Here is a 20193-nt window from a genome sequence, read left to right as displayed (position 1 = left end):
GGCTTTGTCTTTCTCTTGACGCCTTGGTGAACATTTCTTCTCAACTGCGTATAACGTTCTCCAGCTGAATTGCACATGCCATTCATCAGGAGCAAATCCATTCACACAGTGCAGTTAAATATAAGTGTAAGCCTAGCCCGCGCGCTCCCTGTCTTTCTGACCGCAGTCCTTATCTATTGTCTTTGGGACCTTTCAGCGCGTCCGGAATAGACAGCTGTAAATAAGAAGCAAAAATAGATGTCGTAGACAACTGCTGACAGAGTAAGGCTGAGAGCGGACACTAGAAACCTCACGCCTGCATGCGCTGATTACGACGAGTTAATTAAACACTGAAGGACGGGACAACCGCAGATCTGGACGAATTCAACAAATGCTCTTTTGTAGTGTGCACGTAAAAGTTTACACGTTCAGTTGGCGCTTGCGTTTTATGGATTCGGTTCGAAGCCATTACGTTAAAAACAGGTGCAAAATTACAGCTGCTGCGCAAATTTAATTTACAAGTGTGAGATATACATGGCTGAAGAGAATAATTATAGAGGGGAAAAGGCTAAACCATGAGTGACATTTGGACAGTTTCACGTCATGAACTTTAACTGAATGAGTTACAGGATGTGGACATAGCATTAAAACTACAAGAAAACATAATAAAAGTAATAGAAAATAATTTGTTTAATTTGATTTATATTTTGCTATATATATATATATATATATATATATATATATATATATATATAGCAAAATATAAATGCTTTTATATAGCACATGTATATATGTATGCTTTATATAGCACATATATATATATATATATATATATATATATGTGCTATATAAAGCATACATATATACATGTGCTATATAAAAGCAAAAAACAAACATACATTTTTTATTATATATGTATATGTATATACACACTATATATACTGTATATATAAAATTTATTTTTTAAAATATTTAACATATATATATACACACACTATATATATACTGTATATATAAAATGTATTTTTTAAATATTTAACATATATATATATATATATATATATATACAAGCACTATATAAAAGCAAAAAACAAACATATACATTTATTATATATTTTTATTATATATATATATATATATACACACTATATATACTGTATACATATATATATATTTTTTTTTATATATATTTAACATATATATATATATATATATATATATATATATTTATGAAATATATACAATTTTATTTATTTATTTTTTGATGGTTGTTTTATGGCATTTCCAACTACTGTGCAATGATAAATAGAGATAAGTCGAAGCATGTTGTAAAGAAACATCTCATGAATGCTGATCTCGTGCCATTTAAAAGCAAGGCTGATATTAAGGTTCTTGTACAAGATGCTATTTTGATATAAAGCAACTGTGAGGGCAAATGCGCAGGCGTTTGTACTTTTCGACTAGTACATAAGGGGTGAAAATGTTGATTGAGTTGATTTGTTAGCTTAAATCAGCCTCTTCGGAGCAGTTTGTCTTCTGTCGGCTCGGTCTGATTGGGGTGTTTTGGGGCTTCACTCTACATCCTGGTTTTAACAAGCATCCAGTGCGGCCAATAAAAAAGGCTTTTACCTTAATCGCCACGAGATAATATCAAACATTTGTCCCTTTCTGGAGTGCAAAGTGCTTACAAATACCAAAGCCACTCTGAAGATAAAGAAAAGTAAACATATTTCTATATTTCTCCATTTTCCCCCCCATTTCAGAGCTCAGCAGAAGGAGTGGAAGCAGCGGTACGAGTCCATCAGCTCCTGGGCAGGACCTAGAAGTTCATGACAGGCTTTTATCCTTCATCAAAGCAACAAGTGGATGAACAGACTCTTCTCCGACCGCTCCAAACCCTTCCCAGGAGTCTCCCACAAGCCCTGAGGGGAGTTCGAACCCTAAATCTCTCCTTTTAACAAGTCTACGCACTTCCTTCCTTTGCCCGGTTAGGCCTTGAGGGTGCAAGACGCATTTTTCAGGGAGAAAGAAAGAGCGAAGCTGACCCTTAGCTGCCATGTAGGAAGCACCATATGCAATGCCCCGTGAAAGAGAGCTGTGAATGCTGTTTTAAGAGCTCCGATCTGATTGGCTGACTTCTGGGAGTCAGGATACACATTTATCAGTCTTCCAGGAAACAAAGTCATGTTTACAAGTTACCAGGCTGCTACAATGAGCACTTCTGAGAAAGAACTAGTCACTGGAATTGCAAGATTTGTTGTGTAAAATCTTGATATTATTGTTTTAGGCCATTTTTGAGTTCACTACTGGTCAAAAGTTTGGGGTCGATACAATTTTTGATAAGTCATCGTATATATACAGTATAGTAATAACCGACAATTTTTTTAATATTATTACAATTTAAAATAACTGTTTCTATTTGGATATATTTGAAATGTTTTCAGCATCATTACTCCAGTCTTCAGTGTCACATGACCCTTCAGAAATCATTCAAATATGATTATTTGGCACTCAAGAAACATTTCTGATTATTATCAATGTTGAAAACAGTTGTGCTACTTTATGTGGAAACTGTGATGCCTTTTTTTCAGGGTTCTTTGATGAATAGAAAGTTTAAAAGAACAGCATTTATTTGAAATAGAAATCTTTTGTAACATTATAAATGCCTTTACTGTCACAGCATCCTTGCTGAATAAAATATTAATTTTCCACCCAAAAACTCTTCCTCACCCCAAATTTTTGAGCGCTAGCGAGATTTATGAGAAATAATCAGTACTTTTGGATGCCATTTTCATTACTTTTAAGTCCGTTTTTGCTTCAAAGTAATAAAACAAACGGAGAAAAAGTTTAAAATACTAAAAACCAGGTTGCAAAAAAGAGTCAAAGAATAAAAAGCTAACGCCACTATGAGGCAGAAATGGGCTTCCATAGTGATTGGCCGCTTTGAATGTCTAAGTGAGCGCTTCTTGGCTACAACCAAGCGAATCGGACAAATGTGCAAGACAATTGATTGATGGAAGCAAATAATGATCTTGTAATTATAAACTTTGTAATGATTCGTGACTGTGTATAAATTAATACATGTTTACGTTCATCTTCTCTCCGCTAACCCGTGATCCACCTTGTACGTCCGTGTTATTATTCATTTTTCTGGTATCTTCAGGGGGCTAAAACCTCAACTTCGCCGCTACAATATTTATGAAGTGCCAAAACACCACATTCTTCCAGAATTCATGACAAGACATGGAGTTTTTGTCTATTTGTGCATTATTTATGAATGAAAAAAGGCCTTTGTGGACGTTCTCCAGCTGCCCATCTCTTCTGATCAAACAGATATTGTTACCACTGAAATAGCAGGCTTAGGAAAAAATAAATGCGGCCTGCCAAAAGACCTGCCCACAGCCGAGCGGAGAGACAGGAGAATGTGAGAGAGAGAAAATATGTACAAGAACGAGCCTTACGAAAACTCACACGCTATCTCCAATTGTGGCTGCTGCCCAGCCACGGGATATCATCTATCAGTGGACAAATGCAGGGACGAGAATGCTGCTTCTCAAATGAAATAATATATCTTTGAAAGCCTACGCCTGCACCAGGCCCAAAGCCCATATATCAAGTCTGAGCGGCTGGTGGATCCGGTCCAGGGGCCATTAACCTCCCACCTGTTCCCCCCCCCCTGTCCTTCACCACGCACCCCTGCCCTTGGTGCCGCTTCTGGGGCTTGTTCGGCAGGCCCTCCCCCCTCACGACAATAACCCCACACGCCGATGTAAAGCGGAATAATTCAAATCCGGCGGACCAGGGACACGGTTACAAATCTCCGGCGGTGCGTTCGCGACCGAGGCTGTTTGTCAGGACACTCGCTGGCTTGACCTCAGGCCCGTCTGCGAGTCACGGGCAGGGCAGGAAACGCCGTGGCCGGTCTGGGTAGTATATGTGGAGATGAAGCTGGGGTGGGGTGGGGGGGTGGGATATAAATCGTGCACAAGTTCACAGATCACGACCGCAACGCCTTATTAATTTCTGCAGATAGTATACAACGGCCTCGGAAATTACAGATTAACAGAACAAGAAAATGAATGAGAAAAAGTGTTGCATAGCGTGAAAATATTAATGGAGGGTGAAAATAATCCTCTCGCAGTCAATATAAAAATTAATACAGCATTATATGTTAATATGCAGTGGCACTTACATTATTTTTTTAAAGAAGTCTTATGTTCACCAAGGTAGCATTTATTTGATAAAAAATAATATATGATATATGCTAAAATAATATGAAATATTATTACAATTTAAAATAGTTTTCTATTTTAATATTTTTCAAATGTAATTTTAACATATTCAGTGTCACATGATCCTTCGGAAATCATTCTAATACGCTGATTTGACTTTTTTTAGGATTCTTTGGTGAATAGACATGTAAAAAAAACAGCATTTATTTGAAATAATATTTTGTAACATTATAAATGTCTTTGCTTTCACTTTTGATCAATTTAATCCGTTTTACTATGAAGTTTAGAAGCTTAAAATTATTGTATAAAATTATGCAAATATGTTGTGTAACATAATTTGCATAATATAATGTGTATAGCATTTTGAACACTGTGAAAAATGATATGATCAAGTTATGACAACATGTTTTTACATTGCTTTAACCCATCAAAATAAGTTAGGCAGTTTTCAACTTTGTATAAGTTATACAAGATTCAACTCGTGTTTTAGGTCAGTTTGATGTAATTTAAGTTGATTGTACTTAAAAATTTAAGGCAGCTACATTTTTTTACAGTGATGCTGTAAAAATATATAAAATGCCCAGTGCAGTTGAACATAGCTTCAGTGATCTACACTATAACACTGAAAGTGAGAGAACGTCCCCTATCTCCTGTCCTCTCTCCCCTCACAGCTGCTTTTTCAATAAGCACGAGCCTCACGGCTGGGTGCAGGCTGGAGAACAAGGCCCTAATACAGCGCTGCTTTACTTAATGGCAGGCCTGGTATTGTCATTCAATTCACTGTGTAGAGAGAGAGACAGAGAGAGAGAGAGAGAGTGTCCCCGAGCAGCCGTGAAAGAATAAAAATAAATATTGGCGCCACATGTCAGGGTATTGTAAGTTTTGCACGGTTGACTTTTATCAGCTCGGAGGACTAAATTTAAGACAGTCCATTTGGGGTCGCTTTGTGGCACAGTATCAGCGGTGATTAAGTTTGCCCGAGTACATTGTGTAAGACGCACGAATAACGCGGAATCCTCACAAGAACGATTAAGCCTGCGGTGAATCTGTGCGTTTTAATGCCATTGTGTGCTGAGGAAAAGCTAAGTGCACGCATCCTATCCGTCAAACAATAGCCCGCCGTCCACAATGAAAGGGTGATCTCTCTATGGATGTGAATCACTCTCCACGTTGTGGGCCGGGCAGCTAAGGACAGAGCCAGGGGAGGACAAGCACGCACACCGGCTTCATACCAGCTCATATTGTCAATGCAAACACTGGGAAGCTTGCATCTGTTTCCCCCCCAACCCCCTAAACATGACTCCCACCCTTACATGACAAACCAGCCAGACAACAGGGATGCTGCTGGCACGCACCTTCAAACACACACATAAAACAGCATTTTAGCATTCATAACACACAAAGAACAATTAGTTTATGTACATTATTGCTTTCTTTAGCAAGCTATCTGGGAGGCCATTTTGATGTACACTGTCAACAAAATTGCTACCTTAAATTTTTTAAATACAATCAACTTGGATGTTTAGGTAATATCAACTTAAATTACATTAAACTGACTTGAATCTTGAATCAAAAAAATGAGTTGAATCTTGAACAACTTGTAAAAAAAGTTGAAAATTGCTTAACTTTAAATAGTTATAAATAAACACGTTGTCAACTTATTGATCATATATTTTATAACTGTGTAGTTTTACTTGCCATTTTGCTCATTAACCCTATAAAGCCTACTGTACTCAACATGATAAGGCCTTTAAACTTGATCAAAACTTGCTGAAAAACCTGTTGTACACAATATACTACAACCAGCCTTCTGTCATCTGATCAATAGTTTATACTTTTTTTGCAATTTAAAGTCCTTTTGATACAATTCTAAAAACGTCCACCTTCAGGTCAGGGTACACGTCTTTTTGGTGTGAAATCTTCACAGATTTTTTTATCAAGTAAGAATATCTAGTATATTGCTAGTAATATTTCAAAATAAAGACTTAGGCCTACTGGACTGAAACAACTTAGGTGTACTTGATTATCTACATGTATTTTTTTTGTTGAAAAATCATGTTAAAATGTGAATCTAAAAAATGATACTTCAAGCTTATGAGGAACGTCACATCTCTCAATCATCATTGTATTGAATTGCATTATATGTTTTGCCCCCACAATAAAAACTATAGAGCTTTGATCATAAAACGAATCATTGAAATATAATCTAACTAAGACATATTAGTGACAACTGATATTTATATGTATGCAAGTTAAACTAAGATTTTACTGATTTACATTACAAGCTATCAGAATTTCATCTTATTTCCTCAGGTGACTTAACTTAAAAAATTGAGGAAACCGTTGACTTAAAATCATTAAGTAAATAAACTTAATGCGTACTTGAACATTTTTAGTTTTTTTTAACTGCTATATCATACTATACATGATAGTCACAGTTTAATAAAGTAAAACAAAACAAACAATTATTTTATATGTCAGGCTTTTTCAGGGTTAAAAGTAAAAAAAAGTTTGCAAAATATGTCATGTCTGTGGTCAGTTGGTAGCTAAGCTAATTTTTCATCTCTTCCTCTTTTCCTAAATTTTACAGATTCACTGTCGGCCAAGTGTGAGAAATGGCTATCGGAATGTTCCTCTTTTTTCCCCCAATGTGTCTGAAGACAATAGTGAGCTCTCTTCAGAGATCCCATCATGACCAAATATTTATGAGAGCTGTAACCAAGTCTAACTTATGGAAACTAAATCTTTAAACACTTGGCAGACGTTTCACACCGGGCTGTATTACGGGAGAAATTCTTTTGTTCTTACGAGGCTAATAATAGGGCAGTAAATGTAGATATATTTATAGCCGACTCACCACCCTCCCAGACAAGCCTTATATTCACTTGTATTTCCTGTGTTTATTATATGCTACCCACCACCACAGCTCTGTCATTAACTAACTCACAGAATATTCCCAGAACATCGTTTTATCTATTAATCTTGTCCATAAAGAATTTATTGATGTCTGTGGTGTTGTTGGGTAATGTACTACACATATATGAGCTTTCTATGAGCTGGTGTGTGAGTGTGTTTGTGCTACGAACATGCTAGCATATGCTAGCAGCAATTGTTTACACAGGTGCCGCTGTATAACCATACTAAACTGTTAGCGTAGCATTGCTAATGCTTGTGAAATTGAAATAGTAGATTTCACTTATTTGCATGTTGATCTGTAGCACCTTTGGAGAAATCCACAACTCACTACATTCACATTCTAGGAAACATAGCTAGATAAATGTGAGGGGAGGCTTTTCACAGCATCCATTTACTCACATTAAATCTGAATATATATCTCTTGCCTTTATGTTCCACCTTTATTTGAGCTCTCGATAGATGAAGCTTGTTAAAACCACAACGTTATGTGGGATAAACCTCGATCAGCATCACAAAGCTCCGTGGGTAACAATAGATGTACAAGTGTTCGCTAATTAGAGTCAGGAGTGGGTTCAGACTTTCTAGTGCTACCTTTTTTTTGTTTGTGGTTTTTCCGTTAGCGCTCCAGCATATGATTTGGCGAGGGCACATGAGAGCTGCGCTAATTACAACTTCACCGCCACACTACGACTGCTAATGTCAAATTCGACAGCTACGCCCTTGTCTCTTTTAACATCTATTGTGCAAAACAATTAGCCAGGGCGAGAAAGTAGTCATAACATCAAGGGGAGGCTACTTCACCGCGGCGAAAGGTGAAGTGCAAACACAATTAAAGGTAAATGATACAGACACCAATTAGCCACACACAAATGCTAATCCACGCTAAAGTGGGAATACAATGCTTGAGCTAAAGAGCGCGAGAATGGATAATAAAGCTCTATAGGTAAGAGCACAGGGATGAGCGTAACGTTCGGCTTTGAAAACTGAATAATTTAATTATGTTGGGGGGGAAACTGTGCACACAAAGTTTTATATCTAAATCTAAGAGTTTAAAGAAAATGTAACATCTGATTGATGGTGAAATGGTGGATAAAGATTGATGAAAACAAATTTATCAGTGTGAAAACTGCAAAAGATGTTATTGTTCTCTGAAATGTACTGTACTGTATTTATATTCACATGATCGGCTGTCATATCTTTATTTCTTCTCTTTTTTTAGCCACCAACAATTGCTGTAAAATCCCAAGAGGAGCTAATGAAGACGTCAGTGGCACTGAATATCCCGATATCAAAACATTTAAAGTTGATATCCACCCCAATCCTAAAAAAGTGAGTATTTTAATACACTATTTTGACAGTATCGCATCAACGTCAGAATTTACTACATATTTCAAATAGTCATAGTCAATCCTCAGTATAAATGCATTCTAGTCCATCTCATGAGCTGTTGAATGTAATGAGAGGAAAACAATAAGGTGCCTGTAGCTGTACGAGCACAAAATGAATGATTTGAATTGGGTGCTGTCAGATTTCCCAGTGGCATATCAAAACATGTCACGGGCGGGTAAAATACAGCATGCTCACGACCAAAATCTTTCACAAAGGCAGACATGCACGAGTTACTAAAACCCTCACAGTCTTCTCAATCCCATCAATATTTCTGTCAGGCAGAAGTGTATAGAGAAAAAAAAGGTTAAAACAAGTGAAAATAAAAAATGAATGGCACCAGACTGGCCTCTTCAGCTGGTGTAGTAAATCGTCAATTATAGATCAGTGTGTCAATACATCATTCGAAATACTAACACAAATACACTATGTATTTTTCAGGCCATCCCAAAAAAGTCCTCACAAATAGCCTTGAGACATTATTTATGGAAAACTAATTAGCTGTCCCGTCAAAGAGGAACATTTGTCTCATTCATATTAATACTTCAACTAGTGCACTGTAGTGTTGAGAAAAATGAATGCTTTATGCCGTAAGATTAATCAAAAACATTATATTCTTCAAACACGTGCCCTAACCAGATGTGATGCGATAAGATTCCAGCGACAAGCAATTTGTTTGTTCACACCTTACGCAATGTGACAACATCAATCAAAAATCACAGCCAATCAGAAGAGCGTGTGGGCGGAGTCTCTCTGTTAAGCGCCACTGCAATGGATACGTACATAATCAAATACATTTAACTATTACACAATTTTAACATTATTAAAAAATACATACCGAGTAACTGAAAGACTTTGTCATAGAATATAGATTTTTGTTCACATTGAGTTGATTCTTTGAACATTAAATAATCCTTTAATTTTGGAATTATCCATTATCGCTTTTAGTACGGCTATAAAGGTCACGCAAAATTATATTCAAACGCACATTAGATGCTTTCAACATTAAATAAAGCACACAACCAGTGCCTGAGATTATCATTGTCATACGTTGTATGTTTTTGTCACAGAAAAATAGAATATAGAATCTAAAATAGAATCGTTGCGTATCGCCATCGCGACGTTCTGATCAAGATGGAAAAGATACCTTTTATCGTGTTGCGTCGTCGTGTCCTGACGCATTTGGTTAGGACACAGCAAAAATGCTAGCTATAACGATAGCTATATTAGCGTCCACACCAACGCACCTCATCTGCACTTTAAATACTCGAGCTCTTGAAAGCAGGAAAGATTCTGATTGGCTGTCAATTGTCTTACTCATTCATCAGCTGGAAAGAACGTTCTGAAAGTGATTCCAACAATATATGTCGTTACTGTTATAGTTCCCATAGAATTAGAGTGATTACTAAAACTTTATATGTATTGCTTTCATTATAGTTATTCCCCTTGGTGTGAACAGTCCTTATATTGTTACTAAACTGCAGTACTATTCATTGAACAACTTAATTCTGGTATGTTCCCAGATTTGTCCTGAATTTTAGGCCAACAGACATCCATGCTGATTCACAACGCTATGTAAAATGCTTTTAGATCACTTGAAGTTTACGACCACCAAACTTTACTGTCTTTACTTTACTGACGAACAAAAGCATCACATACCTTCAGTTCCCGGAAGAAGATGCTGCTCCTGGCCCACTCTACGATGGAGAACAGTGTCTGGTCGGCCATCTTGCACATGAGGCCGAAAGTGTTGAGTTTCTCGTGCTTGCTTCGGCTGGCCTGTTCCTGCTGCAGGTATGCTAGGATCTTGGTTTGCACCTGGGGCTCGTCCGGCTCGCACTTGAGCAGCTCCACCACCAGGTGAGGAAAGCTGGGCGGCGATCCGCCCGTGTAGGCTTCTACGTACGGATATCCCATGAGGGACTCCGGCGAGCTTGTGTAGGGGTCGGGGTACTCTGACTTGATGGTGCGGCTCTGGAAGTGGCCGTATGGCTGGTAGCCCTGCAGTCCTCCAGGATGCGGCGGCATGGCCATGCTGACCGGCGAGGTGACGAAGGGGCTGCGGTCAAAGTCTGCAGGTGGCAGGCCTGCGCTTGTGGAGCTATGGTGGTGGTGATGGTGGTGGTGGTGGTGATGGTGGCTCAGTGGAAGCCCCTTGGAGGCCGAATGGATGTTCTGAATGGCAGAGGTAATGGTGAGGTCCGCTGGGACAGTTTGCATGGCTTGCGTCATGGCCTCCAGCTTGAGTCCATTGGCCCGGATCAAGGCTTTCTTCTGTTGCTTGAGTGCCCGGTCTCGTTTGTACATGGGGCCAAACTTGTTGCGACCTCCTCTCATTCGATCGGCCCTCACAGCTTATAAAAGGTAAAACACAACATGAGATGGGTATTAATTCATCGGAAAATCACAGAATTCTAAAAATCCACTAATGCCGACAAACGGAATTGCAGAAGTAATGACGTCATTCAGAAACCGCGTTCAATTCCTTTATTCCAGCTGAATTTGAATTGAGGTAGTAAACAGGATGCCGAACTGGAATTCAAATTTAAATGTCAGCAAGCTAAATAAGTAAATAAATCAGCAAAAAAGTTACACACTTCACCTTTAAACAATAAAATAGAGAAGTTTTGAAGTTTGGTATGTAGTCTCAATCGATCTATACCACAGCAGAGAAGCCATTAAACTGGCCACACGCTTTTGGGGCAGTTGCTTATTTGCAACAAGCAATCTGTGTACATTTCATGTGTGAATTTGAATTGTGAATTGACCCGTTTTTTTCAAAGCCAGACCTAGAGCGAACTCAGCATAATCGAGCCAGAGGACACAATTTAGAGAGAAACGGTGCTAATGATTCAATATTAAACTGAAGCGAGACTAAGTCAAGCGGACGAGATCATCATTATGGCAAATAAATGAAGAGAGCGCCTTTTGCCCGGAAGTGACTCTGATCCCCGCCACAGGGCAGTAGACTCCACTTTCGTCTGCTGGGTCCCATGTTAATTATTTATGCTTAATTATTCCTCTTTTATGCTCCACGTTGTAGGCAGGTGGATGGCTGGAGGATCCAGCAGGGTGTTAAACACACAGCATATGCGGAGAGCACGCGTTTGTAGACGCGTGTGCGACTTGACCAGCGTGAACGCGCTCGTTAGGCCGTAATATCTCACGAACGGTGGATCTTAAGAAAAAAATAAAACAATTAAAAGAAAACCCCCCGTCCAACAGCTGCCTTGGGAGTGATTTTAATGGTCCTTGTCACAGCGGTGAGTGTTTGTGTGTGTGTGGTTGTCACTATGTGTGTGATCTGATTGATCTGGTGAGAGAGGGGAGGCAAAGTGTTGCCAGAGCGATCCCGCTGACAGCTCTCGTAACATCCGAGAATTATTCCTGGGCAACTTGGTAGGAGATTTTTCTTTTTTTTTTTTTGGGTGGGGCGGTGATTTTGTGGTGATGTGGTTGTTAAAAATGTATCCAATGAGAAAAACTGTGGTAAGTTTAACTATTAATGATTCCCAAGCAACAGGGTAATTAATGATCTGGAAACTAATAGTCGGCCCTTATGGGAAATCACAATTAGACCGGCGACTCAGATCATGAATGCATGCCGTACCCCCTACAACCCCCCCCCCCCCTCCGTGCACATGCACGCTTACACACTCTGTCTGACACCATCCCCCTCTTCCTTTTTGTCTTCTGATAAGATTTTTTTTCTCACAGCGTCTAATTAAACAAGGCTATTTACATGCATGTCATACTGATTTTTTTTGGCATAAGACAAGGGGATTTATGTGTGTTTCTGGGTGTATTCATAATATTACCACATCACTATTGCTTCAGTATATAGTATGTGTACTATGCAAAGTATGCAAACTAATACATTTTCTTTGCGTGTACATTTCTAGTTATATTGAAAATTGCATACTACCATATTACTAATAACGCTGCTGTATAGTATGTATACTATGCACACAGTATGCACATTTGCTTTATGCATAGAATGGTCTTCTGTTTGAACTAGTATACTACTTGTACTATTATTGCAGTATATAGTATGCATACTATACTAGTAGTACTGCCTACTCCATTTCTCCTAATATTCAGATTTGCATACTGCTATACAACTTCTATTGTTGCAGCATATAGTATGCATACTATGCACAGTATGTATAACCTATGCATTTATGGCTGTTTGAAACAGCATACTACTTTGACTATTGTTGCAGTATGCATACTTATACTATGGACAATTTTCTGTATGCGTATAATGACATTTCTGTGCGTCTGGCTATGTTCGGAATAGCATACTACCTTACCACTCTTACTATTGTTGAAGTATATACTTCATGCAAAGAACGGCCTACTACATTTACAAAAATAGCACACTACCCTGAATAGCATGCTCTATATCCCACAATACAATGCGTTCATCTTGACCTTCAATTCCTATGCTGAATTCAGAACCGCATACTTGCATACTACTCTTACTATTTCTGCCACAGAAAGATGTGGTAAAAGTAGTATGACTAGTATGCTGCTCTGAATTCAGCAACATTGTGATAAATTAACCTAAAACAATATCAGCAGCAATTTAAAAAATATATTTTATTGAATTTAATTGGGATTGCAAAGATGTATTGGAAAAGATGTATACAAAAATAGAAATTTGATCAAAATGCAAAATAAACATTTATTTTCAACATTTATTTTCGTGATGAGATAGCATACTACATTTTGGAACAATAATTTATTGTGGAATAATGCACTACTACGATTTTTTTAAATGATAGTATACATTGTTCAGTATTCAGTATGTAGTAGGCTAGTATTCTATTTCGAACACAGCCTGTTTCTTTTATGTAAACTGTGTGAGTTTGTATATCTATTCTGTATGTGTTAGCAGCCTGTATCGAGCAACTCTTGTGTATGTGTAGTACACATGAGTTATAAAACCAATTTGTGACTTATTCAAATGGCTTGCGGAAAGCAATTGCCTTGGTAATAAAAGCAGTTGCCTGATCTAATTTACTTGAATTGGCAGTCCATAGATGTTGTTTGTTTGTGCGTGTTTTGCGTCTCTGTAGACGGGGGCCCGTCTGGGCAGATTCGAGCGCTGCTTATTGTCTGATTTATGTGTGTTTAATATACAGGAATATTAAGCGTTGCTTGGGCGAGAATCCCTGTCCTATCACAGGCATATGAATGCCTCCCCTGGCCGGCTCCTGACACACAGTTTGTCATGTCCGCCGGAGCTCTACTCTGAAGGTGCGTCGTTCCATGCGCACACATGAATAGCTATGATACCTATGCATAAGTAATGGGACAGCTTGCAGCCGCCACCACCAGAGGCTGGAGATGGCAAACGAGTATCAGCCCCAAAAAATGACAAAGTGCGCAGTGCAAAGCGTGGAGTAAATATCCACAGTAAAGCCGTGCCAGATTGTCAGATTCATCAAGGTACTTAATATGGATAACAGACGCTTGATGAAATCTAAACTATTTTACGCTCCACTGTGCACAACATTGGGCTCGAATGGAATGAATAAGCGCACAGGCGAGGCTATGTAGCTTTCTTTCCACTTCCTCAACTCCACACTGATTATATGATGGTCAAAACGGTTGGATTCTCTTTCTTAATCTGAAACTGAGCCACAAATATATAAAGGAAGATAATTACAGGCCTTCCTAGGAAGACATAACACGCTCTCCCGTGCTTTTTTGAGAACTTTAAAACAGCAGCCTTTCCTTATCTGTAATGATAATGGAGCTTCCATGGAGACATAGAAGGCCACTTGTCTGTGTCACACTGATATGAATGTTTTGTTTTGCTACTTGCACAATTATGGTGAGTAGTGCACTCAAATCTGTTTGCTGAAAGCTTCAGATAATACATAAAAGAAAGATTTAAACTGAAACGTTTATTTCCGGTACGTCCATCACTACAAAATTCATGGTGTGCAGGATCCCCAACTAATAGGTAAACTATACTTTATTATTCTTAAAAATTATCCATCAATTCTTAAAAATGCCATTCATTTTATGACAAAATTATGTCATAAGTCATGGACCGCAGGTCCATCACTAATGAATCGTTTTGTCATAAAATTGATGGCAGATTTAAGAATTTTAAGTTTATACAGTAGCTTACAATTTATAGCTTACCTATTAGCCGGAGGGCCCAGCTTTCATATATTAAATATTTGTATGTAATATATAAAATATATTTTAAAAAATAGAGTACATGATCAATTTTGTGACAAAAGGATGTCAAGTCATGGATTGCAGGTCCATAAATTCCTCTTTCCAACACTCTTTCCAAAATTCCTGGGGCCCCTGAATAATGGCATATATGATTATAATTTTTATTGTTACTAATATATTGTATTTTTTTAAATATTAAAAACAACTTTAAATTATTACATTTTAAATCAGGTGTAATTAAAATCGCCATCAGTGCATCACAAAATTCTGCATGTTTTTATACTAATAAATATAATTATTTTTGCAGTAGTTCTGTTTTCAAGCGATATGCATGAAACTTACTGCTGCGGTTTGTATTCAAAACAGCATTTTGGTTAACATTTTCCATCTCTGCAGCTTTCCTTAGGAGAACGAGCTATCAGAAGAAGCCTGTGGGGAGTATTAGCGAGCGCTCATCTCTTTGGACGGGTCTGACAGGGCGCTGGAGGGCCTCGTATCCTGTTGGTAGCATGCGGTAGCAAATCAAAGCCAGCTAGCTATAAAACGACACCGCTAGAAATTCTGCCCTCCAGCAGTTAAACAATTAACAGTCGTACATCTACATACTAAGAAGAAAGAATCGAACTCTTAGATGGTAGTTGGTTATGTGTTATTTCCAAAATTTTAGACACTCTTTCTTGAGGTGAACACACAAAAAAAGAAGTTTAGCAGAATGTTCACGCTGCTCTTTTCCACACAATGAAAGTGCGGATCAAAACAGTCAAGCTGCAAAAAGTGAGTCTATTCCTGTACAAAGACTTGGAATATAGTGCATATGTACCACTTTTTTAAGTAAAAAATAAATAAATTACTGCCTTCAATTTTTAAGTACAATCAACTTTGCTATTTAAGTCAATTCAACTGAAATTACATTAAACTGACAAAAAAATGAATTGAATCTTGTATAACTTGAAAATCGCTTAACTTATTTAACTAATTTTTTATACCTTATTGGTCATATCTTTTTTTTTTATGGAAAAGAGCAGTGAGAACATCCTCCACAGAAGAAAGAACATCCTACAGGTTTGCGGGTGAGTAAATGATGACAGAAATGCTCTTTAAAGAGATAAAGCTGTGTTCAGTTAGAGGAAGAAATGCATGGATGAACTAAAAAGACTTCTTACCCTCCAGTTTCATGCCGACAGTGAGGCACTTCTGGAAGCGACAGTAGGGGCAGCGTTTCCGTTGGGTCTTGTCTATTTGACAGCTCTGGTTCTCTATACATGTGTAGCGCTTGTTGTTCTGCACCGTGCGCTTGAAGAAGCCCTGCAGAGTGAGGTGAATGAAGATGTCAAACTTCTGACCTCCGGTGTTTGTTAATGTGCTATTCAGCCACAGACAACCCACACACACGTATGAAAAAAATTCCATTCACACAGAAAAAAAAAAAGAAAAAGAGGTGTTACACACTGCCACACAAGTAGACACGTATAAAAGTAGAGCCACGGGCAGAGAAACGCTCCCTCAGCAGTCGACGCTCACTTGGATAAACACAAACACACACACACCCACACAAAAACTGACATGTGCACCCACACACACACTTGACATGAACAAACAGAAATACAGGCTGAGGCTGGATAGAAACAGATTGAGAAATGTGAGATGCCGACCATAGAGCGTACAAAATACTTTAGGTGACCCGCTTGATATCCCGGCTAATATAAAGATCCCCTTCACCCGCATTTAGCATTGTGACATACTAATACTACATATTTTACGTCTCTCCTTGAGCTCCTCTTGGAGTAATTATGACCAGAGGCTGTAGTGCGAGCCATAAAAGCTAGAAGAAAACAAGATCTTTCGGTGCGAAAGGAAACTCAGATTTGGTAGCGTTCTTTACATTTTACTAATTATGTTCTTTAAAGCATTGAACATCCAATCAGGGGCATGCAAACGTCAAAATGTCTACCAAATAAATTCCTGTTGATCCTATTATACATTCTGCAGAAGCAAAAAAGAAACTGAAAAAAAGAGAAACAAAAAATCCGATGAATTATATCCATAATTTACAGCCGTAGGATTACAAGATTCCATCTGCAACTGTTCTGAATTCATTTTCAGGGCAGGAGAGAATCAAACGAGGAACGGCATTAACTTATTCTTGATCAACACCGTAGGGAGACCGGCCCATTTAAAACTAAAAGGATCAATACTGGCCAGAACTCAAATACACACACACACACACACACACACACACACACACACACACACACACACACACACACACACACACACACACACACACACACATAAAGTGCTTAACCTTGAATGTAGACTATCATTAAAACAAGTCAAACTTGAAATGAAATATGTAAGAAACATATTAAATACAGCATATTAAAATCTTAAACAGAATTTTAAATGATATTTAAATTCTTTTAAATGATAATATCTTTGTCAAAACTCAAAAAGATGGTTTTAAATGGCAAATCATTTTCTCATGTTGTGCTTCAACTCTTAAAAATGAAGGTTCTTTATTGACATTGATGGTTCCATGAAGAACATTGAACTATTCCACAAAAGGTTCTTTGTAGTGAAGGGTTCTCTATATTAAAATTATCTTTACACTACTTAAAAAAAAATCGCTAGTTAGCCACAAAAAATTTGTTAAAAGGCTCTTTGGAAAATCAAAAATGGTTCTACATTGCTGTGAAAACCCACTTTTGGAACCTTTATTTTTAAGAGTATATCTAGCACCATATACAACCGTGTGTGTGTGTGTGTGTGTGTGTGTGTGTGTTGGTTTATAAACTCTAATGTGTATCTCTGAACTACAAAACACACCATCAGTTTTCGGCTGCACTGAAAAAAAAATGAAAAAAAAAGACAATTTCTTTGTTTACTCAATATGCAGCCTTCATAACAACATCCCATATAATGCTAATAAATAACTCGGCAAAGTCCACATTAATTGGGTTTCAATAAAAAAAAAAAAAAACTTGGTTTAAAAAATGAATAACAGGAGCACATTAGATCAGTTGAACTGGTTTTGGACATCAAGTGGCAACCCAGCACATTACAATATATATGCTGTACATATATTTATATAAATATGTCCCTAAAATCAAGGTAATGAATTGATACTATGGTTTTCAAGGACAATTTTTTTTTCAACAGATGAATTTGCTTCAAAATATCACTTGAGTGGCCTTTGAGGTCAACAACAAAAGGTATGGAAAGCGTTTTCTTCTCTCGTTTAAAAACAAGCAAAGCTATTCATTTTGCTGTTCTAACAATGGAAAATTATATAGTTCGTTTGATCATCGAAGCGTTTTTAGAATTGTTTTTTCACCTTATCAGAACAGACCTGGGACCCGTTTAGGTCACGACGACCCGCCAGTTAAGAAGTTAAAAACAGCTGATGTTACGCACCTTACAGCTCTCACAGGTCAGTAACCCGTAGTGATATCCGGACACCTTGTCTCCACACACTGGACACATCTCGTCTAAGTCTTCGTCGTAAGAGTAGTCCATCATTTTAAAGTGGGGGGCTGAAAATCACAATCAAAATATGAGTACTGGGTAACAATTCACATCACAGAATCCATGGTTTTGTAATTATTTGTAAAAAGTGATGTTATAGGATAACTTTTTTAATGTTCATTTAAAAAGATAGGCTACTTTTCTAATAGAACCCAAAAACATGAACACTCATCTGAAGAACCTAAAAAAAGTCAAGAACTGTTAAAATATCTAAACAACAATTTAGCTAGCTCAAAAACCCGGAGACAATATTCCTGAAAGCTTGAAGAACCTTTATTTTTAGGCGTGTAAAGCACATATTTGTATTTTAAATATTCTAAGAGTTCCTTTTTTATATATCTATCTCCGATACCTTCAACGTGTAGCCTGCAGTTTTGCAAACAAGTAACAAAAGTAGAGGAATCACAAATGGTGAGCTTTGTAAAATCCTAGCCTTAAGAGTGAATTTTCTGGAAGTATATGCAGTTTTGGGGTCTCTGGGAAGCTTTGAGTCGGGTCTTGGTCGCAGACAGGGCAAAACTTCAGTTTCGATCTGGTTAATATTCATGATGGCTCGTAAATTGGTGAGGGAGCGCGAGAGAGAGGCTGCTGTCTCGCGCTGGAGTAACGTTTAGCCACGAGGCGAATGTAAATACACGAGTATTGTGTAGTGCTACCAAAACAAAACATATGTATTTTGTCTATCTGAGACTATTCTTCTCTCTATAAAGAATATAAATATGTTCTAATTTTAATTAGCATTTACATGGATGAAGTCATGCAGTTTGAGCGTTCTAAATAGAACCAACAGCTTCCACATAGTGTTTTTGACGTTAACCGAAATGTGAAGGGGGGAAAAAGACATTCGAAAAAAAGGCAACTTCGTTTGAAAAAGAAACATCTAGGCTACTGTAAAGCAAAACTGTAAGCTATAAAACAGAACGGATTCGTTTATTATTACTCAGTATTATTCTAATATGGCCATGAGTTCAATATGTGCAAAAATTTATTTTTGCAGAAGCGCAACAAGTGGTATTTTTTGTGTTTTTTTAACGGCTGACATTTATGTAAAATAAATAATTCCACGAGCAATACGTCTGAAGCATTTTCATATCGTCGATAATTCCATATTTTTTATTTCATTTTAAAATGTGACTAAAACATGCCGGTCTGACACGTTCCTTGATTTGTAAACAAATCGTTATTCATAACGGCTTACGCTGGCTTTGTTTTATGACGTGTGCTCGAGCAACGTAAAATAGAATAGGCTAGAGCAACATTTAAATATTTTTTTTCAAAATACATTATTATTTTTTTAAATGCTCTGAAAAACTACACATTCCACGAATTTCTCACCTGGAATTTTTTAATTGGAATCTCTCCTAGCCTATTTAAAAATGTCTCGAGTATAATAATAGAGCATAATCGGTCTGTTCCAGTCACTTATATGCCCGTTGAGATACAATTTGTTTTCTACGACTATAAATACGCTCTTTTTAAAAAATAAACCTTCTTCTTTACGAGACAATCATTTGTCGCGGGGTTCTCGAGTTGTATGATTCTTTGGAGATTAAAAGCATTATGGGTTGGTTCTTCAGATGTGTATTGGTTCCAGTACAGATATGTTTTTCTAAATCTATTCTGTCCTAACTGGAACCTTTATTAAAAAGTGCAGCTTGACATAGGCTATCCTATTTTGGACTAGCAGATTTATGTTAGCTCTGTCATAGTCATTATTATGGTTTCGTTTTCCCCTTCTGTTGTAAATACGAAGAGCAAATTCATTGGCAGGTGATGCAGATCATGTTGAGTTTGTATGAGTTCACTAAGCTCAAAATAATTCACGCTCTGCTGTTGCACAGCAATTTACTTTGTTTCCTAATGTATCTTTACGCGGCGTTTAAGTGTGAGTAATTTATAGTAAACGTAAACGCAAATATTTAGTTCTAATGCTAAACGTAAGTTATATATGTGGCAT

The 20193-nt window shown here is 37.5% G+C and overlaps 1 protein-coding gene and 1 long non-coding RNA gene across 6 annotated transcripts in view; one reads left to right on the top strand and one right to left on the bottom strand.

Moving 5' to 3' along the window:
• The window catches only part of nr5a2 (nuclear receptor subfamily 5, group A, member 2), a 91557-nt gene that overhangs the window by 30335 nt on the left and 41029 nt on the right, over nucleotides 1–20193 (bottom strand). For all 5 annotated transcript variants that reach the window (XR_013795217.1, XM_079592123.1, XM_079592122.1 and 2 more), the window contains 3 exons: nucleotides 18126–18244; nucleotides 15875–16016; nucleotides 10173–10867 (listed from right to left, as the gene is read on the bottom strand). Coding sequence is in view for 4 of the 5 variants with exons in the window: in XM_079592120.1 (XP_079448246.1) it covers nucleotides 10173–10867; nucleotides 15875–16016; nucleotides 18126–18244 (956 nt within the window). In the remaining variant the exon portion in view is untranslated. The remainder of the gene's footprint in view (nucleotides 1–10172; nucleotides 10868–15874; nucleotides 16017–18125; nucleotides 18245–20193) is intronic.
• On the top strand, nucleotides 15901–18122 carry LOC306987662. Its single transcript, XR_013795220.1, has 3 exons — nucleotides 15901–16028; nucleotides 17871–17923; nucleotides 18054–18122. It is a non-coding gene; the product is annotated as an uncharacterized lncRNA (long non-coding RNA).

The sequence above is a fragment of the Phoxinus phoxinus genome (assembly GCF_949152265.1).
Source record: "Phoxinus phoxinus genome assembly, chromosome: 20".
NCBI classification, from domain to species: domain Eukaryota; kingdom Metazoa; phylum Chordata; class Actinopteri; order Cypriniformes; family Leuciscidae; genus Phoxinus; species Phoxinus phoxinus.
This window is presented reverse-complemented; position numbering and strand designations above follow the sequence as displayed.